Genomic DNA, 23,643 nt, shown 5'->3' on the forward strand with positions numbered 1-23,643 from the left:
CAGCTCATGCAGAGCACGAGAACACGCAGAGCACCTTCGCCGATGTGCCCGGAGCTTGTGGCTGTGCATTCACACGTTCCCGCTGCCTAAAGCTGCCTACAGCTTCGGCTCAGCTCCAGCAGCGGTGCTGACTCCTGGGTGAGCGCAGGGTTGTCCTGGCACCCGATACAACCCACTGGCCCCTGTCCTCTGTCCCGTTTCCCTCCCTTTCCAGTTTCAGCTTGCAGGCGTCCTCTCCTCCCAAGCAGGCGCCGAGCGCGCCGGGGCCGGGGCGATGCTCTCCTGACAACTCTTGGGCCAAAGCCTGGGCTTTAGGAGGGTGCGGGGCAGCGGGGTGGTACCGCCTTGCTCCCCGAACGGGTCGGCAGAGGCACGCTCTCCCCGGGGAGCACCGAGCGCGCGTTTCGGAGCTCTGGGCCTCCATTACCGTTTGACATCCGCCTCTGATGGCAGAGGGCAGTAAAAAAGGGAGAGGACGGGAGGTTTAATGCTTTTAAGCTCGGAGTGACAGCAGCCAGGGGGAAGCTGGAAGGCCCTCTGCGGAACCAGCATCGCCCTCCCCGACCGGGGCTTCGCCACCTCGGGGTCTCGCCGCGGGGAGCACGGGCTGGCCCGGCCGAGGCCGGGAGGCCGGAGGCAGCGTCCGCCCGCCGGGGCAAATCTCCCCGCGTTGCAGCGGGATTTGCCCCAAAAAGCAGGTGCCTGCAGCCGCCACCCGCCCCTGCCCCCCCCCGGCGCCGGAGGGGCCCGCGGGGGCCGGGCCGGGCGGGCAGCGGCGGGGCCCGGGGCCGGGCCGGGGCGGGGCGGGAAGCGGCCGCCGCTCCGCCCCGCCCGCTCTGCCCTTCCGCGTTGGCGCTGCCCGGGCCCCGGTATAAAGCGGCGGCCGCCGCCCGGCCCGCTCCGGCCCCATGGCGACGCGGCGGCGGCCCCTGGGCGGCAGGCCGGTAAGGGGCGGGGGGGGGGGGGGGGGGGCGAACGGGAACGGGGGGGGGGGCGAGGGGGGCCGGGCCCGCTGCTAACGCCCGTCTTGGCCCGCAGGTCCGCGGCGTGAGCGGAGGCCGCGAGTCCCCCGCGGGGCGCCGTGAGCGCGGGCGGCGTCTCCCCCGAGCCGGGCTGGCCTGAGGCGCGCCCGGCCGCCCGCCGCCCGGCCCGCAGCCAGGATGAGCGCGGAGCCGCCCCGGGAGGAGCCCCGCGGCAGCGCCGAGATGCAGCTGAAGGTGGATTTCTTCCGCAAGCTGGGCTACTCCTCGGAGGAGATCCACGTCGTGCTGCAGAAGCTCGGCCTGGACGCCGACACCAACGCGGTGCTGGGGGAGCTGGTGAAGCACGGCCCGGCCGAGCGGGAGGGCGCCGAGGCCCCGCCGGAGGCCAAGGAGGCCCCGCTGGTGCCGCGGGGGGGGGCGGCCAACAAGCCCCCCGCGCCCGGGCCGCCCCCGGAGGAGCCGGAGGGCGAGAACCTGAAGCCCATCGTCATCGATGGCAGCAACGTGGCCATGAGGTGCGCGGGGGGGACGGGGACACGGGGGGGCCCGGGGCTCGCGTGGCCCCTCGCAGCTCGGGGTCCGGCAAGCCCCGGGGGGGCTCTCGCCCCAACCGGCCGCCGCGGGAAGCCCCGGCAGCGCCTGGGAATGTTTTCCGAGGCGCCGCAGCGGCTCCCACGGGGCCGAGCACCGCGTTGTGGGCAGGGGTCTGGCTTGGCGGCCCCTCCCGCCCCTGACCGCTGGTCGCTGACAAGGGCAGGCGCGCTTCCCGGAAAATAAAGCCGTTTCCTTCTTGCCCGGCTTCTGAGGAGGATAACTGAATATACGTTGTCCTCTTACCTAATGGCTTTATGTAAGTTTCTGCAGCAGGAAGTTGCTCAATAAATAATTATAGGTTTAATTAGAGAGCACTTTGTAGCACGGAGCCATCTCCTGCATTGGAGACCAGCCTCCAAACGGTGACTCTTGTATTTTGGTGAAATTTCCGTGCTGCCCAGAGAAGGGCGGAGGTGTCGAAGGGGCTCTCCTGCCTGTGGTCTCGGCGGCAGGGCTGCGGCTCCCCCTCGGCCCCTCGGGTGTCCTGGTGCTGATGGCCCAGGCCCTGCCAAGCCGCTCGCGCTGCCGCCGTACCTTGGCAGCGCAGGAGCCCTGATGTCCGCGGAGCACCCGGAGCCTCTGGGCTGGGTGTCTGTTGGTTTGACGTCCCTGCTCTCACCTGGGCTTTTTTGCTCCCCAGGATGGGGAGCAGGGCCTGCCCCCAGCCAGCCCCTGGTGCTGCACGCCCCACCTCCGCGCAGCGGGCGCTGGGCTCTGCTAATTTAATGCACCAGGTTTCTGAATTGGGCCCTGTCATTGCGGTTCAGAAGCAAGTCTCCTTCGCTGTGCTTTAGCTAAATAGGTCTTGTAGTCTATGTTTGCGCACACAGACTTTATAATAAAAAATAAACCTGGGTGCACACAGAGCTGCTGTGGGCATTACTATAGGTTTTGTCTAAGGGCAAAGCGCTGGGCGGAGATTTGTTTGCCAGTGTAGTTTCTTCTAAGCCATGGTTGGCAGTTCCGAGAACAGGACAGTTCTGAGAAAAGTTGGGGTACAGTTTGTTGGGTGACTGATGAACAGAGCCTGCAAGTCCCAGGGCAAAGAAGGAACTCTGATGGCAATGGAGCAGGACCAGAGAGTAAAAGATGGGACCTGGGCCTCTGCGGGGGAGCACAGTCCTGTTCCTGTGGCTCTTCAGCAGCTGTGCAGTCACTTGAGGAGAACGGCCCATTGTGAGACCTGGGCTGGTAAGCGTGACTCTTGCAGTGAAGCTTTACCTTAGATAAATGCTCAGGCTTAAACAACAAAATCGGTTATGTTTTTTGAAGGAGGAGCCTCTTACCCATGCGAGTTATCCCAGAAAGCACAGGAGAGATCACAGCAAATGTGACTCAGGGCAGGCCAGGCGGTAATAAGGCTGCTGATAGGACAGAGCTTGACATGAGAAAAGCAGTCGGGCTTTTTTAAGCAATTTGCTAGAAGGGGAATTCCATTCTGAAACTTCCTGTATTGATGGTGTGATGTTCCCTGCTGATTCATTTGCAGTGTGTACAGCGGCCTCCCTGAACAGCTCTTGACAAACATATGCAAATCATAGTGGAAATTAGCTTTTACTTCCTTCTAAGGGAATTTTTTCTTGGCTGCTGCCAAATCAGATCAGCCCAAATAGCTACCCTCTGTAGATTTGAGATTAGTAGCAGGGAGCTCAAAAAAAAAAAAAAAAAATCTCTGCTTTTTGCATTTATCTCTAAAAGATTGTAGTAACCTGTCTGGCTATCTATAGCAAAACCAGTCTGACATTGGAGAAAATTTTTAGAGCATCTTTCTTCTGATTGTTAAATGTTAGCCTTTGTAATTTGAGATTCTTAATACAGATATGTTAGGTGTCTCTTTAGGTGTTAGTTTTGTTGCTAAACGTGTAGTTAATTTAGAATAAGTGTTTTGGTACAAGTTGTCAGTTTTAATAGTTTCAGAGAAGGGTGAGGACAGGAGAAGTAAAGTTTCCTTCTAGTTGTACTACAGTGATAGTGCTTCTTAAAATGCCTCTGCTGGGATGTAAGCTCTTCAGTAATTTATGAAGGAATTCACGGGCATGCTAAGTGGTGGTCAGAGTTGAAATGTCATTCAGCTGTAGATGGAAAGAGTAAGATGTTGGGGCAGGGTTAATGCCCCGGGGGGAAATTCTTGCTGAATTGAGACCAGTTATCTGAAGTATCATACACCTTACTGGGGTGTCACCAGGAAGCACAGGCTGCTAGATCCTCAGAATGGCAAGTTGGGCTGGAATACAGAAGTGTCGAAAGTTTGCCACAACCATGATCAACAGAAGAGCTGATTACACTGTAAATACTGGCACTTGTAAAACAGGAGTGGTAGTTTCCTCTTCGATGTTCTGGAAACTTATTGATATTACCTAATAAATAATTAAGAAGCAGCTTTTTGCACTGGTATGTGGCTTCTGATGTTGTTAAACTTTGTTCTCAAACTGCCAGGTGCTGTTAAGACACTCGGCACTGGTCCTGTTAACAGGAAATGTTGCTATTTTGTGCAAATAATGCATTTGTAACTGACTTTTTGGGCCATAATATAATGAAGCAAGTGCTGATGCCCTTGAGGTAAGAGTGCATAAAACGTCTTGCTTCCCTGAAGCTGTCAGAATAACTTTGCAAGCAAAACACCTAGCGAGGCCCCAGTTTACACTGGCGTTAGCTGGCAGAATAGGACAAACGGTGTTCAAGATCACATTGTACTCAGGGCTAAAAATAAAGATGTATGTCCAGAGTTGAAGCAAAGGCTCTGTTGCGGAGCAGCTGCTTTCTCCCTCCCAGTGAGGATTCGGGTGTTTATTGGTATACCGAGGCGCTAAAAGCAAGAGTCATTCTGTGAAGATCTTAGTGCTGCTATTTACACAAGATGAGCCACAAATACTGACTGTGCTACTCTTAATACTTCCTCACTAAAGGTTGCCTGAATTGCCAGATCCATTTGCGTAGTGTATTGCCTGACTAGTCTGTACGTAACCTGAATATTGAAATCTTTAATTTTCTTCAATGCAGCCATGGAAATAAAGAAGTGTTCTCCTGCCGAGGTATCCTTCTGGCTGTCCAGTGGTTTTGGGACAGGGGACACAAGGACATTACAGTCTTTGTGCCATCTTGGAGGAAGGAGCAGCCTCGACCAGATGTACTTATAACAGGTGTGGAAATATGAAAACCAAAAGTAGCTTTTCAGGCTTACTGCTTCGTCACTTAATGAGCTTGCAAAGTTGTGGCTAGCTAGTAATTAACTTATGAATGGAAGATCTGAGTAGCAGGAGATCCAATAAGCTGAGCTGACCAGTAAGAATTAGTCATTAACTTCTCCCTGGAGCAAGTTCTTGCCTGGATCAGTTGGAATAATTCAGAGAACAAAGAATGTAATACTACTGTGCTTCCTAACTTCTTGTCTTTTATTACTTTATTTTTTTTTCCTCTTTCAGGGACACATCTTCATGCTATGTATTTGACATTGTAGACTGTACAGAATTTCTACATGCTAAAAGTTAAAGCTTGATGGGAATTTAGTCAGCATTATTCAAACTAAGGGGAGGTTGCTCTGAGCTTGCAAACAGCTGAGATTTCTAAGGAACTCCACCCAGAAATCAGTGCATGTAGTGTGGCACTACAAAAGACACTAGCCTGCCAGTCTTAAATGCAAGTCGTGCTTTTGATGCAAAGGCTTATGTGGATGGGACCTGCTGTATTACAGCAGCCTCTGTGGTGTGCCGAGTGTTCTCGGGTGCTGTGCAGGCACTGGGGCTGGGATTCCACCCCTGGCAGCCTGGAGGATGGTGTGAGAGGCGAGAACACAGGCTGGGCTGTGGAGAGATGAAATGACTTTACATGAGTTGTCGTTTATTTATAATGCTGCTTTATCTGTGCGAAGGCCTTTGGGCTGTGTGAGTGTGCTCACAGTTGTGTTTGTTCTAGACCAGTACATTCTCCGTGACCTTGAAAAGAAGAAAATTCTGGTCTTCACTCCTTCCAGGCGGGTTGGAGGCAAGCGTGTTGTCTGTTATGATGATCGATTCATTGTGAAACTGGCACATGAGTCTGATGGCATTGTGGTTTCCAACGATACTTATCGGGACCTGCAGAATGAGCGTCCTGAGTGGAAGAAATTCATTGAGGAGCGTCTGCTGATGTATTCCTTTGTTAATGACAAGTATGTTCCCATTCTTCCTTTGCTTTTAAAAAAAGATCGGTGTGAGCATGCTGTCGTGTTTTAATGAAGCAATAGCAAGTGATGCATGAGAAGAGCAAAATGCTGGTACAGAATGGGGGAAAAAAAAATCCTGTAAAGTTTTTTGTTTTTTTGTTTTTTTTTTTTTTGTAGAAGAAAGCATGGTGAGAAAAACTGCACAACTGGTGAGGTACAAAGGCCTAGGGAATTGGGGTCATCTTGATAGCTGTTTGTAGCTTGGAGCTAGGAGCTCTGCTGTAATGGAATTCCTAGGAGAGCTCCAGGGCTTGATTTCCTCACAGGACAGTTGTTAGCAGGCCCAGCAGCAAGTGCTAATTCTGGTCAGCAAGAGAGCACAACTTCTTCTGTGCCTGAAGTGAAGCATTTCATATTGGTCTCTACTGGATGACAGGAGTATTATCTGTGCAGTGAAGTGGGGAAGCTTTTTAGGGCTCACATAGCTTTTATAATTGTCAATGAAATGGGAGACTTTGAGAAGAAATGAAACCCTGACCCAAAGAAGTGAACTGCTTCTGATTGAGATTTATTTCTCTTTAGGTTTATGCCTCCAGATGATCCCTTAGGGCGACATGGCCCCAGCCTGGATAACTTCCTTAGAAAGAAACCTGTGGTGCCAGAACACAAGAAACAACAGTGCCCTTATGGTAAGACCTGCCTTCTGAACATGAAGACTGGGGTGTCTGTGCAAGTGTAATTCATGCATCTAGTAAAATTCAGCTGGTCATTCCATGCTCTGCCTTTCCTTGCAGGGAAGAAATGCACTTATGGAATTAAGTGTAAATTCTACCACCCCGAAAGGATCAATCAGCCCCAGCGCTCATTAGCTGATGAACTCCGAGCCAATGCAAGGTTGTCTCCTACCAGAAGTACCAGTGTCAAGGAGGAGAAAAAGGGCAAAAGAGGTTCCCAGGCAGAGCTCTTGTGCTCTGTGCCCACAGAGAGTGATAAAAGCTCTTTGCAGAAGGTCTCTGCAGAGAGGAAAAGCTTGTCCCACAAAGCGAAGCCCAGCGATGTTCCACTTCAGGTCAAAGGCTGTGTGTCAGGCAGTGTCCCCCCCAGCAGCGGGAGCCATAGGTCCTCTGACAGGTACCAGCAGCCTCAGATGGACTCTCTGTCTTATATCTCTCAGGAGCATTTTGACTCGGGCATTGGGTCTCTGGAGAACCAACTGTCTGACATGTGGCCTTACAGATCTACCAGTCACTGTGATCATTCCCATGCTGATCAGGTGGCAGTTTGCACCTGCAGTAGGCAGAGACCTGTCTACCCACATTCTCCCAGCTTAGAGCAAAACGGTCTGGTCTCTTACAAGCCTGGCTCCAATAAATCTTCCTCCTCTGGTGCTAGCTTCTTGCAGTATAGCCCTGAGATAACTCACTCAGGACCGTCTCACTCTTTCTCAGGCTATGGAGTGCCTGTGCACCCAGCCAGTGCTGGGCAATACAGTCTGCCCAACGAGTTCAGTGCCCCTCCACCCCACTCGCGCGAGTACTGGTCTGAACCGTACCCGCTGCCGCCGCCTCAGGTGAGATCCACCGGTGTGCGAGATCCTCGCTCAGCACAGAGAGCCCCCGGGCCCGCCTACGGGGACTCCTGCCAGTGGGCTGTGTCTGACCAGTTTGCAGAGGAGCGGGCCAACGTGCACGTCAAGCTGTGTGGCATATTCCACCCCCATTTAGTCGATGCTGTGATGAGCCGTTTCCCGCGGCTGCTGGACCCCCAGAGGCTTGCTGCAGAGATCCTGACGTACAAGTCTCAGAACCCGGGTCTCTGAGGCGGGTGCTGAGGGCGGCCAGGCAGGTGAGGAGCTTGAGGGGCGATGTTTGTGCTGTAGCTGCTGTAGATGCCTTTGGGGGGCTCCCCCTTATTCCTTGGAAGTACTGGGCTCCACGGGGAGGCTATACGAGGTGTGGTATGCACACAGCAAATTCTGGTCTAGACATGGCAGCGTGCCCCTGGGAGGTGAGAGCACCGCAGGGTCCCTTCATCCCCAGGGGCTGCTGAAGAGGCTCTGGGTGCCCAACAGGAGAAGAGGCTGCAGCTTCAGAGCAGGATTTTGCCTTCGGGGTTGCATGGCGAGTCAGGCACACCCTAAATTCTTGCGGTTATTCAGAACTGATTGCGACCTTACCCCTCCCGCCTGCTTCAGTTTCGAGATGGCTTTAGCATCTTATCAGGTAGCTGGAGGGAGGACTGCCAGGGGGCTTGTGAAAGATAAGGGGGTGATACCTTTGCAGTGGTGCGAGGCTTATTTGTGAAGACTGAAATGCATTGTCAAGACTGTTCTTAGCCCTTAACTAAGCCTCTTTACTAAACCCTACCATGCAGAACTGTGGAAAATGCTGGGTTACAAATCTAGTATGAAGCTAGGTTTAGCTGACATCAGTTTGGTTCTATTGGTGCACTTCAGTGATGCTTTCCATACCCTTCCCACTTAAGCCCACCTTCCTGAGATGAGGTAGCTCTCCAGTACGCAGCGCAAGGGCTTAGCAAGCTGCTCAGCTGCCAGACACCTGGGGGGGGGGGGCTGGGAGCGCAGGCCCTTCCCTGGTGAGGGGCCTGATGCTGCTCCAAGGCTGCGTGCGAGTGGTGGTTGGCGCGGGCTGGAAAATGCAGTTGTCGGGACACGTGGTTGACCACGCTGCTGGTGCTGCTCTAAAGCATTGCCCTTGCCTGCTAACCTGTCTCAGGCTATCTCTGCCCAGCACCGACAGGGACTCGTGACGTTGTGCCTCTTGTGCCTTTTGTTTTCAGACAGCAATAGTTTTCAGCGTTCAGTAGAACAGCTGTAGTCGTGTTTGGACTGCTGCTGGTACTGCTTCTGATGAATCCTTAATATTTTTCCCTGTAAAGCTGTTGCTTCACCTTTCTTCTTACTAACGTTTTCCTGTCCCCTTCAGCTTTATCAGACTATAGCAGCATCCAAAAATGTAGAATATGATTTATTTGGTAACACTGTTCCCACTTTCCCTCTTACTCAGTAAGATGTTTTTTACTGTAGATACTGTAACAGATTTTAAATATGCAAAACCAATTGCTGTAGTAATTGGTTCTGGTCCTGGAATTTCATTGTGCTTAGAATGCAAAGATGTTTCTTGCACTTGCAGGCCAGAAGCAGTTGATTTGTTGATACACATTGTATCTGTGTGTTTTGTTACGTTTTTAAAATACGTCCATCTTGTGGTTAAACCAAGGTTGTGGAGTGGCAAATTGTGAAGGGGAGTGTGGAATACAGCTGTTCCTGAGATCCCTCCTCAGGAGCGGTTTTGTCTCTCTCTGTTCTTCCCTCTGACTGTCCAAGGAGTTATCTACCCAGACTGGCACCATGTGCCACAAAAACCACAGGGACACAGAAACCTGTATACCTGGTTAATTATGATACATTACAAATTAGTAATGTTTCATGTTAGTAAGCAAAATGCTTCTTAATTTTAAGTAACCTGATACTTTGCATACTTGTAAATTACAGGAAAAATGGTTTTTAATGTTATTGTCCAGCAACTTGCTGCTTGATGCTGTTTTTAATTAGTACTATTCTTGACTCAGGCATTGTGTTACTTGGCATGGTGTTTTTTGTTGTTCTGGTGAAATGCTTCTCTTGCAATCAGAAGATTAACATTTTATACTCACAAGCTGACACTTTACTGAACTTTCTGTATCATTATGCAGTATATAGTTTATGTACTGAATGGAGGCAGCCGTGTGAAAGCCATGGCAAAGTAAGAACTTGTGTTATATAAATAAAAACTGCTGAGTTGAATTATTTGGTCTCTGGTGGCTTTTTGGAAGACCATTCAACATTTTGGCTGGCTTTCCAGGAAAGTCAGAGAAATTAGCCTTCCTCCCTGGGGCTCCTCTGGCAATCTTAGATCTCCATACGCAGTTTGATGGCTGGGTACTGACAGGCTTGTTATTGATGCAGTGTGACAGGTCAAAAAAATCAAGTTGCTGTAGCAGATAATAGCATGTCCCGTGTTTACTGTTTATTCAGCATTACTGAAGTCGCTCACTGCCCAGGGGATGCCGAGGTGCAGTGAGGCAGCAGCGTGCTGGCATGTGGCTCTGCCTGCAGTGTGAGACCCGCAGCGTCGGGTGTCTGGGGTGCGGAGCAGTACCCTGTAAACTATTCTGGAATGAATAGTGGGGGCCGTGCCTCGGTTTTAATGGGCAGTTCCACAGTAGAGTCTGGAAATAAATACATATTTTATCCCGTTACATAGCCCAACTGTGTCAGATGATGAGCTAACTGTAGCACGTCAAGACTTTGCTCTAAAGTTTTGTTATAGACTGGGAAGGAAATGCAGCAGGAAGATCAATGTTCACATTTCTGTATGAGAATCTTCCCCTCCTACCTGCTATACTGCTGTACAGCGTGTTCTTACCCGATTTGTTAAATATGGTCTTTATTCAGATTTAATACAGGGTGATGACTATTTCTAGTTAATCAAACCCAAGGAAATTGGATGCTCCTGGAGAAAATGCTTTGTTTCAAAAAACAAATCTGAAACTTCACACTCTGAAAGATCATTTATCGGCTGTGGGAGAACCCCCCTGGGGATGTCATCTGAAGGGACAGTAAGCTCATGTGGCTCTGTACGTGTATGGTGGGGAGGGGATTAGGAGCTGTCATAGATTTGATCAGACCTTTTAGCCAGGTGAAGAGTTTTCTGCTGTTTGTAGTAGAGTCTAGTTGAAAAATGCTGCAGGACTTTAAGGCTGATCTTTCTGTAGAATACCTTAATAGATAATTCCAGTTTTGCAGGATGTGTAGATGTGGGAGGGAATGTTTATTTTTCCTTCCATCAAAGCTGGACCAATACAACTAAAGGAATTGGTGCAGGAGCACAGGGGTTCATTGCCATAATCAGGAAAGGAAATGCTGGTGGCCACTTAGTTTGGTTACGATATTCTCTGTTGCAGTGACAGTCCTGGTGGCACGTGGAGCAATTTGGGAGGATCAGTCCCTAACACAACTCTGGTCAGGATTACTCCGACAAACTGCTGCTGTGCGTGCTGCCATGCCACCCAGAAAACCCAGCTGAAATCCAGCCACTGTTTCTCTGAATTCTTTTCCTCACACAAGGCTTCTGCGTGAGTGAACCTGCGCCTCCCGCCCCCGGAGCAAGCTGTGTGCTGGAGTGTGAGTGCTGCCTTCTCGTGGGCCCGTTCACCGCAGTGCCCGGGAGCGTGGGGAATGCTGATCAGAACTGTCACTCCTGCACAGTTGTCTGCGCTGAGTCGGCGGGCTGCTGCGCTGGGGCAGGCTCTGGCTGTGCTGTTATTGTGGAATTTTCAAGACGCTTCCTGTGGCTTACCGCTTCCTCGGGGCACACTGGCGGGGAGGACCTGTCATGACTGCCCTGTGTTTGCTTTGTGTTTCGTATCCAACTAAAATAGGTTAGATCTCCTTCTGAGCCTCCTGATCTGTTAAAGTTAAGCAGGTCACACACAGGCACCCTGTTAAGTTTCCTGTACTTAGCACGGTTGCCTTGTCTGCATCCTGTCGGCCTCATGCAGGTGGTAAAGCCTCGTGCTGAGCCCCCCAGGAGCCCGACTCCTCTCCGAGCAGCTTTTCCTACCCTGAGAGGGCGAGGAATTGGTGCTGTTCCCTTTGAAAGGGGGAGCTCCCAGGCTGAGCTGGAGAATGGGGTGCAGAAGGCTCCTGAGAAGCGTCAGGACATGCCCATGGGAAAGAAGAATTGCTGAGGTGACCCAAGGCTCTTTCTGTTGGACCACGGGGCCAGCAGGAGCTGGCTGAACGGCTGAGCGCTCTGCAAAACAAGTCTGGTGAGCCCATCCATCGCCAGCTCTTTCCGTTCAACTCGAGCGTGCCACCCATCGCCCTCCAGCAGTGGTCAAGTCTTTCTCACTCATCTGCGCTGCTTCCTGCTCTAGCCGGGTGCCAGCTCAGCAGATTGCCGCGGCTGCCTCCCCCCAGAAGCACAATGCAGGGTGAGGGGACCCAAGGAGGGTGGGGTTGGTGTGTGCGGGGTCACTGATGTGGACGTGAGGGTGCTCGTGAAGAGGAATGAGGGGTCCACTGGTGTGTTTTGGGGATAGAGAAAGAACAGTCGCTTTGCCTTCCCAGTTGTGCTAGAAGTAGATGGAAAAGGTAATTAAATATCATCAAAGGAAAGTCTTTGCTGCCACTGCACAATGAAAGGATGAACAGGCAGGGGAAGAGCCCTCCTTCGGAAGTCAGTGTTGCAGGATATATTGGCTTTGCTTCTTTAAAATCAATACTCAAAAGAGGGAAGGAAGAAAGGGGAAGCTGTGCCGTGGCAGAGGTCCGGGTGGGGTTGCTGGGTTGGGGCTCTGGAGGGGGGATGCAGCCCCTGCTCCCAGCCCAGGGGATCAGGCCCCCGCTGTCTGCGGGGCCCCAGGGTTTGCTGCCTCCCCTGCACCAGCTGCCTTGTGCCCTCCTTGCTCGTTGAACTTTCATTTGAACCCAGCTGGTTCCCTCCCATCGGGGGATTTCCAGGATGTGGCTAGCTCAGCTCTAACATTTTTTTAAGGCGTTTCCAGAAGCAGAAATCTGACCCAAGGCTCCTGTACGGGCTGTGGGAAAGGGGCCGCTGTGTAATGGAAGCACGTGTGGGGTGTCATGTGGGGGCTGCAGCAAAACCACCCGACTGGGGCGGGTTCAGCATCAAGCTGCTGTTTTTACCCAACTGTGAGGCTGCCGGGCTGTTTTTGTCCCTGCAGAGAGGAAGAGGAAGAGGTGGCCCGAGCACAGCGGCGGCTCTGCACTGTGTGTTTCAGAGGCAGTTTGGGGTACAGTCTTGCCGTGAGACAGGAACGCAGGAAGCGAGTAACTCCGCAGCCTGAATGGTGCACCAAGCCAGAAAGGTGCCAGAGCTGGAGAGGGTCTGGGTGCTGCCCGAGGGAAGGGGAGCGGGTAGAGGCTGATGCTGGGCCGGGGGTGGCAGTGCTGCCCACGCAGGTACCCCTCAGCGCTCACCCCCTAACCGGACATTTTTCAGTTTGCCTTCCTCGGTGCCTTGGCCTTTAGGCCCTGAATACCCTGCGCTCCTGAAGGCCGGGGTTTGCCCAGGGGACGTTTTCCCTTAAGGAGCTGCACGAGGGCAGCAGAAGCGCTTTCTTGCTGTCGCTGCTTCTCCCTGAGCAGAGCTCAGCCCCTTGCTGCAGTGGTTGGGGGGAGCAGCAGCCTGCTCAGCCCTCCTGGCAAAGCCATGGGCCAGAAGCAGCCCTGAGCTTCCCCCTGGCCCAGCACGCCTCCCCCGCGCCCCCCAAGGCCTGCATTGCACAAACGTTTTGGAATAAATACAGCGTCTGGTTGAGCAATAGGTCAGGAGGATTTGCATGGCGTGTTGGCCCCGGGGAAAGGTTTCCACAGCCTGCGAGGCAGCGATTGCCTCACGGGGAGGTGGCGTGGTGGGGGCTGCCCACCCACGGGGGCTGCCCACCCACAGGGGCTGCTCCACGGGCAGGAGGAGCTGGGGACTGCAGCCAACGCTGCTGCATTTCACCTCCCAGGTCCCAAGCCTTGTTGCGGAGGCGCTGTGGCGGTGGGGCTGGCAGGGGAATGCCTCGGGAGGGCTGGCCTGGGGCTGCCGCCGGGCTGGGACCTTGTCACAGCGCTGGAGGCTGCTGCCTGGCCTGGCCGGGGCTCCTGAGGACTCTGCGGGGATGCTGCTGCCGTTCCTGCGGCCCCGGGGCAGCGGTGGGGGCTGCAGTCGGGGCTGTGGGGACAGGTCCCCTGTGCTCCCCAGGGCCCTGGGCCAGCAGCAGGACCGGGGCCACGGCAGCCCTGCCTCAGCAGTGCGAGGTTAATTCCCAAACAGCATGAGACACCTCTGCCTGCTGCTGGTAACAAAACCGGAATGAAAGTATTCCCCTAACAGCCTTTGTGCTGGCAGCCGGTTCTCAGGGCTGCGGGACTGTGAGGAGCAGCTCTGCTCACAAAACTCCAGCCCCGAGCGAGCACCAGCTGGAGAGGAGCGGGGAGAAACTGGAGTTTCCCCTGGCCTGTCCTGGAGGAAGGTGCCTGCCTGCGTGGTGGACCAGGGCCCTGCCCTGCTCAGGGAGCTGCTGCTCAGCTCAGACTCGTTCGGCGCTTCAGTCCCTGCCTGATGCACAGGCCAGGGCTCGGTGTGGGTGCGCGGGGTCTGCGGGCAGCGAGGGCGGGAGCCCCTGGATTAGCGGCTGCCTCCCCCCGGGGGCTCCGGGCTCTGCCTCCCCCCAGGGGCTCCGAGCTCTGCCTCCCCTCGGGGGCTCTGGGCTCTGCCTCCCCCCGGGGGCTCCAGGCTTTGCCCTCCTGGGGCAGAGGGGGGAAGCTCAGCACCCTCCTCCAGCCCCCCCTAACCACCTCCTTGCCTTGGAGGGGGCAGAAGTGGATTTCCTCAGGCATGCCCCGTGCAGTCCGTGCTGCTCCACGGTACAGCAGCCCTGGCTGAGCCACCCTCAGGGGACGAGGACCCCCTCGAGCACCCCAGGAGAGCCAGTTCCCCCCCAGTGCCCTCGCAAGGAGCTGGCTGAGTTGCAGCATGTGAGGAGCAGCTGACGGAGGGGCCTTATCTGGCCGACGAGGAAGTAAACAGGGCAGCACTTGGGTTTTGCAATCTGTCCACGGCCCCAGTTTCTCCAGCTTGTGCAAGGTGACCGGGAGCTGGCGCTGACTTTACTCCTTGCTCCTGGAAGCTCCCGACAAGTTGCAGCAGATCACAGTGATGCTCCTTGCTGGGCTCCACCAGAGACAACCTGCCCAGGGCCCGATCGGCCCTGGGGGTGGCCTGGGGCGAGGGGTGGCTGTGACCTGCTCTGGGCTCACCCCGAGCTGCCTCCTGGCTGGTTCCTGCTCCCGGGGGATGGCTGCAGGACGGGGCTGGGCTGGCACCGAGGGATGGAGCCGCATCCAGGGACACAGGAACACAGCCAGAACCACACTGTCCTGGCCTGTGTCCTGCGGTGCCTGGGCAGGGCAGGACATGTGGCTCCCTCCCGTCTTACCAACGCCCTGCTTATACCTTCACTTACTTTTTCTGCCTGTCACAGAGCTGCCGGCCCCAAAAGGCTGCCAGGGCATGGGGCCGGCTGCCAGGGTGGCTCCGTCCACTGGTGTCCTTTAACAGAGCAAAAGGGTGAGAGGGGAGGTGGTGGCTTTTGTACCAAGGCCAAGTATTCAAAACTCACCAGCTGTGACTTCTTTTTCCCAAAGTATGGAAAAGCAGGACCTTTTAGAAGTTTATGGTGTTTCCTAGATGTTCCAGCTCCCTGTATTTAACCTCTGGAACTCAAAACACAACAAAGCAGGACAGCTCTGCCACTCTCCCATTAAGCCATTACAGCAGTGCCAGCTCCCACCCCGAACAAATACAGAGCTGCCTGGATCCCCAAACCAGACAACAGAACAAGGGAGAACTCTGCTCCTATCCCTTCGTTTTCCCTCTTAGGTCCCGCTCTGCACTGCCTGGGTTGCCTGGAGGGAGCAGCGAGACCCCAGGCCCCAGGCAGGCAGAGGTGCGGCGGGAGGGAACGGCCGCCCGTGCCCCCCGGGGGCTGCCAGGCGAGCGGCACGGCCCTGCCCTGGCCCTGGCCCTGGCCCGGGGCAGCGTTCAAGCAGAGGCAAACGCATCACAGCGCCGGTAACAAGGGCGAGTTACTGCCCTGAGAAAATCAAAGCGCGTTTCAACATCAGCAGGGGTACCTGGACCTGGCCCCCGAGACAGCACCCAGCGCTCATCCCTCTGCGTACCGGCCCAGTGGCGACCCAGGCTGCTCACCCCCCATCTGCGGGCCTTCTGCCAGTACCAGCAAACACCGACTTACACCCCAGTCCTACCCTGAAGCAGGATTAGCTGAACACAGCTGGAGATCAGTGCCTGGCAATCCTTTCAAGTACTCAGTGTTATGCCGCCCAGAGGAAGGAAAGCACAAAGGAAACCCCCTAAGGGTTACGAGACAAGGAACAGCCACTGTGAGACAGCGGAAGAATTCCAGCAAAGTCCTCATAAGGCAGGTGGAGAATAAAAAGCACCAGGAGTCAAATTTCGGACGGAACAAAACATGAGAAGAGAGACAAACATGTAACTTTATTGTTTATGTACAAATGACAGAAGTTTGTATTAAAAAGAGAATCCACCCAACCTCAAAGATAGCAAAGAGCAAGATGGCTTTGAGCTCCAGCCTTCCCTGCATCTAAAAGCACTGCGTAAATTTTAGGGGATGGTGTTTAAAATTAAAGTTAGAGAAAAGGGTTAACCACCTTCTTCCCTTCTTCAGTAAAAATCAAAATGAGCTGTTCCACAAAATGAAGAACCCTCCACTCTACTTGGATTAAAACACAGAAACCAAAAGTCAACTTGTTAACTATACACTTTGGTTTAAAAAAAAAACAAAACCAAACCAAAACAAACACACACACACACCCCTCCCCAACCAAAAACAAAACTACAAAGCTAAGTATTAGCAACAAAAGTAATCTAAGTCTCACAACACGGATGGGATATACTGAATCATACCCCAGTTCCAGTGGAAAAAGAAATACCTCTCCATGGGTTTGCAGATGACAGGGGTGGCAGCAGAAAGATCAGCCAATTTTAGGAAGTTCTCAACTGAGGTGGAAGCACAGAATAGTCAGGAATTCAGGACTACTACTATGACTACACCTTAGTCTTCCCGCAACTCAGGTGATTTAAAAATGATCCAAAGTACACGGTCCAAGATTTTCTCCCCCCATTTAAGTTCTTTAGAGTGAGCCACTCCCACTGCAGACACTTGGCCAGAGAGCTGCCACCGTGCTCATTCAGTCGACTGGCGTTTTTCTCAGTGGGGATTCACGTAGACCTAAATCCCAGAAGCATCAGCACCGATGAGTCTAGTAGTCCTGCAGAGAAAGGAAAGGACAGGCCCATTAAGACCTTTCTACCTTCAATTCTGCTTGCAGAGCTGGGATTCTCAGTCTTCTCTCATTTCTACATACCACTAGTTGCAGGCAAAACAAAAAAGAGATTTTTTTTTTTTCTTGTAGCTAAACAGTCAAAAGAAAGGACCCTTCAAAACCTGAGTTCAAGAACGCATCAACCAAACCCAGTTGCTTTTAATGTTCCAGATCCTGACAAGATAATAGGATGCAAACCAGCTCTTTTATAAAATGTGCACAGGACATAACTGTGACCTAGCTTCATAACAAACCTACCTGGGCTTATTTACTGCTAAATCTGCAAGACAATGCTTATTTCATACCATGATATACCTCAACCATGAAAATAAGAACTTAAATTACAGCAGAGGGAGGCTTTTTAAGATTAGGAGTCAGTCAGCCACTCAAGTCTACAGATGAGCAATGAAAACAATGACAGAGCACTGATACTTACGGCTCTTGGCTTTTTGTTTAACTTGAGATCAATCCTGTGGTTGGAAAGATAAGAGAAATGTCCATTTCAATACATTAAACCAACACTAGAGTTCAAAGAACCAGCTACTGCATATGGCACAGGCTACAACAAAGACTATTTGGTTAATTCAAACCACATTCTCAATTCGGCTGAGCCAAATCACTGTCCCAGTGTTACTGGACAAGAGAGCAGCAAAGAGACGGAGAGTGGATTCTTTATTATTTGACAAAATGTATATTCCGTCCACTCAAAAAGAGAGTTAATAAAGGATCATAATAAAAATCACAGGGAAGTTATGCAGCATAAAGAAATAAGGTTAAATACGCATGCTCTACGTTAATTTGTTAGATGTGTAACTATGCCACAGGTAATTATTCAGACATAGTGGTAATGGTTGTTTACTTGGAATAGAGGTAGGAGTTTAAGATGACAGGGATGATATGAGTCAAAGGTACTGAGTTCATTACATTTTTCCAGAGGGAAATATCCAAGTCTACACTAATCTCCTTAAGAAGCAAAGCCAGAAGAATCAGTTTTTAGACTAAGTTTTTAAGTTAAAAAGTTTATCTATTTAAAAATGAAATAGAAAGGTAAAGGAGAGTGAAGTTAATTTAATTTTGCTGAAGTTATTAAATAAAATGTTACCTCCATCACGCTTTTCTGTTTTTAAAAAAAACTTCCCAGCCTAACCTAATATACATACCTACAATTAAACAGATAAACTATGGGTTAGAAAGGTCTCAAAAGGCACATTGGTGTCTACACACTAACAACACAGCACAAGTACTAATTCAAGTCAAACTTACTCAAAGTCATAATCAAACATGCCAGACGGGCTGAGGGGCAGCATTTGAAAGGAAGAAAGCAATAGAAATTAATATACTAATGAATTAAATAAATTAGTTGATTAGCCACCCTAGCGAGATTACTAAAAAATAAAATAAAATAAAATAAAATAAATAATAAAGCCAGTGTTCAAATGCCATAAAGTTCTTAAGATATCTTAACCAGAATTGGGCACAAAAAGCACTCCAGATTTGGCAATCCAGAGTCCCCCTCCCCAACTGGATTTCCGGGAAAAAGAGGTGTTAGAACAGAGGCAGAGTGGTTTTACAGAGGGAATTTTAGGTGCTGGAAAAGGAAGCTATCAGGTATGTGAGAGTGCACACTAGCTCACAGGCAAAGAGAAAAACTGATCTGCTTGCAAAACCAAACGAGCGGGTGGTCAGGAAGCAGCAGCTTTGTCTAGATCATGACAGCAAAGCAAAGCTTGTTCAGGCAGAGGTGGAGACGACACAGAACTGAGTGGCCAACTTTGCATTCAAATATTCTCATAATGCACAGGCATACACGCATCCTCTTGCACTCGCTTCCTTTAGAGAGCTAGAAAGAGAACACGGTCATTTGGCCAAAGCTAATTACAGTTTGGTGACATTCCCACCCCTCACCTCGGCATCCGCACGGATTCCACAGCACTGTCTCTAGAAACAGTCCTGCCCCAAAGCTAACAACTGCTTGTTGGAAAGGACTTATCCAGTCAGCTGTAACTTAGCAGCTTTTCAGCACTGAATCTCTAAGAGGAAACAGCACCGTTTTCTCCTGAAATACTTTTCAGCCATGAAAACTGCTGAGCACACAGAGAATAATCATCTCGGCCTTCTCGTGGTCTCGGAGGGAACGGAGGATGACTTCACGAGACACTGTAAGCTCCATCTGATTCCCTGTTCTGAACTGGTCCAAGCTAAACTGCCTATTCACTCCAGCTCTGCCCAGTCTGAATGCAACTTCCCACACTGCTCCCGGTGGCAGACAGAGCAGAAAATCCCAGGGTGCCTGTTCCCAACACCTCCCAGTTCCTCAGGAACAGGTCACCAGAACTCAGGCCTACGCTGGCAGCTGGAGGAGCTTCTGAACAAAAAGAAACACCGGTATTTCTTTGTATTTTCCTCTTTTTCATTCCATGACACTCAAGAAACAGACACTCAAGTCTCTTCTGAGAGAGCACTCTGGGCTGCAATGCATTTTCAAGCACTTAGCAATCCTCTGAACAGACTGGGACTGTTTCGCTGGGGTTTTTTAAACCTAGATATACTCTTTTCTGCCAAAATTTAGGGGAGAGTCAGCAAAGGCCATCACCATTTTAAGAGAGTTTTTATTACAAACAAACAAAATTATCTTCTTCTTTTAATTACCTATCTGGCCATGCTAAGCATCACAAAGTAGTCAACGACTAACTTACTAAGCCTCTCCGTAATGTAGATGCGTCTGACGTCTCTCAGGATGGTAAGAACTGCCATACCAGGTCAGACCAGGGCTCCTCATGTCCAACATTCTGTCCCCGACAGTAGCCAGCATCAGCTGCTTCAGTGGAAGGAATGTAGAAGAAACCCCAAAGCAACACAACCTGTCAGCAGGGCAGTTTCTTCCTAACTCCTGTCGCTAAAGTTCGAGTTATGTAACGGAGCAAAAGAATTTATAATATTTACAGCATTTGTATTGCACCCCATGGTGTCTGCAGTGGATTGGTTTGCTGTCCGTGTAAGTGCTTAGTAGAGTATTTTATAAATTTTGTTTGAAATAGCAATTTTCTGAAGCTGTATTTCAATTTTACAGATTCGTTTCTCTGAACTTGTCAACAGATGTAGTTTCTCGTGTTATTCCTCAACTTCTCTCCAACTGTCTACAGGTAAAAAGAGTTTTGAACTGCTTTGGGTTCTCAGCTCATGAGGAGCCAAAGGGACATCCAGCACTTTAGGATGTTTGCCCAATTAAGACTGCTGTAGGGAAAAGATTCTGATCTAAGTATTAAAGACATGCTAATGACTCAAAACCTAATGAAGGAGAAAAGGCAGTTAAACATTTTTCAAGCACTATACCTACCTCCGTATCTCCCTAACCAACCTTCCCCCTGCAATCTTTGAAAATTTTTACCACTTTTCTTTAGAAGATTTCTTTCTTGTAATTGTATGGGAGGGTCCCTTACAGAGGAAAGCCCTCCCAGACACAAACCCAACAAGCTCAGAGTTAGCAACACATGATTTTTAAAAGCTCCTTTACTTCTAACAGTCTTCAGGTACCGGTTCCAGCAATCATCTCCAGAGAGGTGCAGGTCTGCCGCCAGTGTCTCCTCTTCCCAAGAGCATGGGTTTCAGTGGGTTTTCCCCGCAGGGCCTGGCTCCACAGCGCACTGCCAGACTCTGGAGAAAGCCCTGGGCTAGCTCTGCTGAGGGGCACCCAGGCACGGTTCAGCAGCAGGTGACGTCGGCCCGTGGAGAGCAGCGCGGGGAGGCAGGGGCTTTATTTCGGGTTTTGGAGCCATCAGCCCACCACGCTGCACCACGCCTCGGGGGCACACCTTAAGGGGCAGAACTGGTCATCTAAATTCAACCACAAGGAGTTCAGGAAAGCTTTGTTTCACATGAATTTCAGGTCAGTTTAATAACAAGCACTTTGAGGTTAACGTGACAAAGCAACTCTCATATGTCATAATCAAGAGTCTTGGTTTGGGACTTGACAGCTGAAAGGGCTTGGAGTGGAAATAAAATCTTAGTGAAGGTAATCTTAGTGACTACAAGCCTCAAAACATTCCTATTTGCTTCTTCACCTTCCTTCTCCAAAGAAGGTACTGACATTCCTATCCTACTTGGTTCTGCAAAGACCAAGAAGCAAGCACAGGAGGCCAGGACTGCAATCTTCCTCTCCTGGGAGGAAGAGAGCTCTACCCTCCCGGGCAGACAGGAGAACTGAAAAACCCTGGTGAGAAGCACAGCTGTGCCAGAGCGGGAGTTAGTACCCTGTGCTGCTTAACTTCTCCAGCTTTCCCCTCCGTGATACAGTGGGGTCCCAGCAAACACTACAGGAGGCATACAAATAAAAACCATAAAAATTACCAAAGCAAATGACCTGAGCTGCCCATTATTCTAGCAAGTTACTACTTCCTTTCACGTAATAAAGTAAATTCAACAACAGCCAACCATTCAGAAGGCACGACAAGAAGGCTGCTGGTACCACTAACCTGTGTCGATTTTTGTTCTTCCGTTTTTTGTGGCTGCTGTGGTGGCTCCCAGAAGAAGTAGAGGAAGCAGCTTTCTGGGGTTTCACCCCCTGCACAGACCCATCCAGCTCTTCAGCATCCTCCTGGCTGGGCTCATTCTCCTGATTGTGAAAGTCTGGAGAAGTGTCGCTTTCTGTGCCGCTGCCTGGCTCCCCTGGGGCACGACAAAGAGCCGAGCACGAGCGTTACCTCCCCGCTCACACCCCCGGCTGCCCTGGCAAAGCCCCGCGTGGAAGACGCGACCCCCAGCAAGAGCAGACGGGGCAGCAGAGACACGCCGAGCCTTACGGCCAGGAGGTTAATCAGAGAACCTGAAAAATATTTCTGAAGGACAGCAAGCCACCCCCTCAGCAACTGAAGCACACTAGAATTGCAACAGATCTGGTATTGACTACAAAACCATCTAAAAAAATCCTTTTAAAAGATTACGTCATTTGCATTTAAAAAACGATGGACACACACACAGCAACGCGTTGCTTCAGCTCTTCTAACCTTCTCCAAAGAGCGCCAAACCCATTCAGATAAGTTTTATGCACAATAAACCCTTGCTGAGCATAAAAGTTCACTCAAGAAAGGAAGCTCAACTTCACTGCTGTGTCTCACAGTGCCCCTCGCTGCTGACTCGTGCCAGAGGCTGTGCTGGGAGCGCCCAGGCGCCGGGCTGAGGGCAGCTGCAGGTCCCTGGACGGGGAGCGCTGCGGGCAGCGGCACGTGCAGCAGGGAGCCAGGCAACTGCAGACACGCCCGAGCGGTGCGGGAAAGGGTAATTCTTTCCAAATTCTGACAGAAATTAAAAAGTGACTTACGCTTCTCAATGAGCTGGTCCTGAACTCCAGCTAATGCACTGACCGCCTGGAAAACCAAAAGGGATGTTAATGAAAGCAACAATTCACTTACCGCCTTTCAGGTGCTCAGAAACACTGAGATCACCTCCCAGAGAAAGACACATCAGGCCGTGGCTTGGAAGAGCTTATGACCTTGCACCCGCACGGCGCGGCAGAAGGGGGTTAGGAGCAAAAAGATAAAGGCACAGACGGCAGCGACAAGCGTGGAGCACGGGCGGTTCTTGACTGTGGCTCCCTGTCACCCCCCGGGGCACCAGGAAAAGGGGATGAAGATGCTCGGGTTGAGGGGGATGGGGCAGGTACAGGAGCTTACACAGAAAACTGGCCCTGTCACAGCCTGGGTGACCAGCACAGGACCAGCTGCACCGAGGAGCACCAAGAGGTGGGGAGAGGGACAGGGATGGGGATTGGGGATGGGGGACAGGGAGTGGGGATGGGGGACAGGGAGTGGGGACAGAGGATGGGGGGACGGGGGACAGGGGATGGGGGGATGGGGGACAGGGGATGGGGGACGGGGGGATGGGGGACGGGGAGTGGGGACGGGGGACAGGGGATGGGGGGACGGGGGACAGGGGATGGGGGATAGGGGATGGGGGGACGGGGGATAGGGGGACGGGGGACAGGGGGTGGGGGGACGGAGGACAGGGGGACGGGGGACAGGGGCGTCTGTTCTGCCCCGGCGGGGCCCGGCCCGGCACTCACCGCTGCCGAGGTGACCGAGGACTTGCTAAAAAGCCTCTCGGCCTCCTTGAACTTGCGGTTCCTCCGGTCGTTTTTGCTGTTGGAGTTCCTGAAACAGGGAGAACCAGCATCGCGGGGGCCCGGCGGGCCGTGCCGGGCGGGAGGGGCGGGCCGGGCCGCCGGGACTCACTTCTGGTTGGTGAGGTACCGGTCCCAGCCGCGGATGATGTTCCCGTACATCTGCGTGTCCTCCAGGTAGCTGCCCTCGAAGGCGTAGATCTGCCGCTCCAGGTTGGCCAGCGTCTCCTGCCGGGCACAGGCAGCGCATGGAGCGGGCCCGGGCCCGGCCCCGCCGCCCGCCCCGCGGCCCAGGCCCCGCCGCCCGCCCGGCCCCGCCGCCCGCCCCGCGGCCCAGGCCCCGCGGCCCCGGCCCCGCCGCCCGCCCCGCGGCCCCGGCCCCGGCGCTCACCGCCAGCTCCTGCTTGCGCTTCACCAGCTCCGCCAGCTCCCGGCGGGTGTCGGGGATCTGCGGGGGGCCGCCGGCCTTGGCGTGCAGCGCGGCCATGGCGGCGGCGGCCTGCGCGGGCCGGGCGGGGCGGGGCGGCGGCTGCGCTGCCGGGAGAGGCCGCCGGGGGCAGCGCCGAGCCCGGCCCGGCCCCATTCCGCCCGCCCGGCCCCGCCGGGCATCGCTCGGGGCGCCCGCGGCACCGACCCTGCGGGCGAAACGCGGCAGATGGGGCGGGGGAGGCGGGGGGGGACGGGGGGGGAGGCGGCGGCTCCGAGCGGGTGAAGTCGCACAGCGGGCGCAGCCCGTTCCCGGGGCCGGTGCCCGCTCCCGGGGCGGGGGCCGGTGCCCGCTCCCGGGGCCGGTGCCCGCTCCCGGGGCCGGTGCCCGCTCCCGGGGCCGCGCTCCCGCAGGCCGCGGCCCCCCGCCCCGCCGGCC

The 23,643-nt window shown here is 52.9% G+C and overlaps 2 protein-coding genes across 4 annotated transcripts; one reads left to right on the plus strand and one right to left on the minus strand.

Annotated features, from left to right (window-relative positions):
- The first annotated feature begins 845 nt into the window (after window positions 1–845).
- ZC3H12A (zinc finger CCCH-type containing 12A) lies at window positions 846–9,523 on the plus strand. Its single transcript, XM_042793519.1, has 6 exons — window positions 846–944; window positions 1,039–1,498; window positions 4,578–4,717; window positions 5,490–5,724; window positions 6,301–6,407; window positions 6,513–9,523. Exons 2-6 carry the CDS (start codon window positions 1,161–1,163, stop codon window positions 7,535–7,537), a joined length of 1,845 nt encoding a protein of 614 aa, XP_042649453.1. The 5' UTR covers window positions 846–944; window positions 1,039–1,160; the 3' UTR covers window positions 7,538–9,523.
- Window positions 9,524–15,771: 6,248 nt separating this feature from the next.
- On the minus strand, window positions 15,772–23,302 carry MEAF6 (MYST/Esa1 associated factor 6). 3 transcript variants are annotated; one of them, XR_006165417.1, is made up of 8 exons: window positions 23,170–23,302; window positions 22,891–23,006; window positions 22,722–22,809; window positions 21,981–22,026; window positions 21,136–21,328; window positions 17,766–17,823; window positions 17,100–17,133; window positions 15,772–16,609 (listed from the first exon to the last, which is right to left on the minus strand). XR_006165417.1 is itself a non-coding variant. In XM_042793526.1 (8 exons), exons 1-8 carry the CDS (start codon window positions 23,263–23,265, stop codon window positions 16,601–16,603), a joined length of 612 nt encoding a protein of 203 aa, XP_042649460.1. In that variant the 5' UTR covers window positions 23,266–23,302; the 3' UTR covers window positions 15,772–16,600. The 3 variants fall into 3 exon arrangements, 2 of the variants coding, with proteins under 2 accessions (XP_042649460.1, XP_042649461.1); XM_042793526.1 differs by lacking the exon at window positions 17,766–17,823 and adding an exon at window positions 17,927–17,956; XM_042793527.1 differs by lacking the exon at window positions 17,766–17,823.
- Between the last annotated feature and the right edge of the window lie 341 nt (window positions 23,303–23,643).

This window comes from Tyto alba, unplaced genomic scaffold (assembly GCF_018691265.1).
Source record: "Tyto alba isolate M040663 unplaced genomic scaffold, T.alba_DEE_v4.0 Super-Scaffold_20, whole genome shotgun sequence".
Taxonomy (NCBI): domain Eukaryota; kingdom Metazoa; phylum Chordata; class Aves; order Strigiformes; family Tytonidae; genus Tyto; species Tyto alba.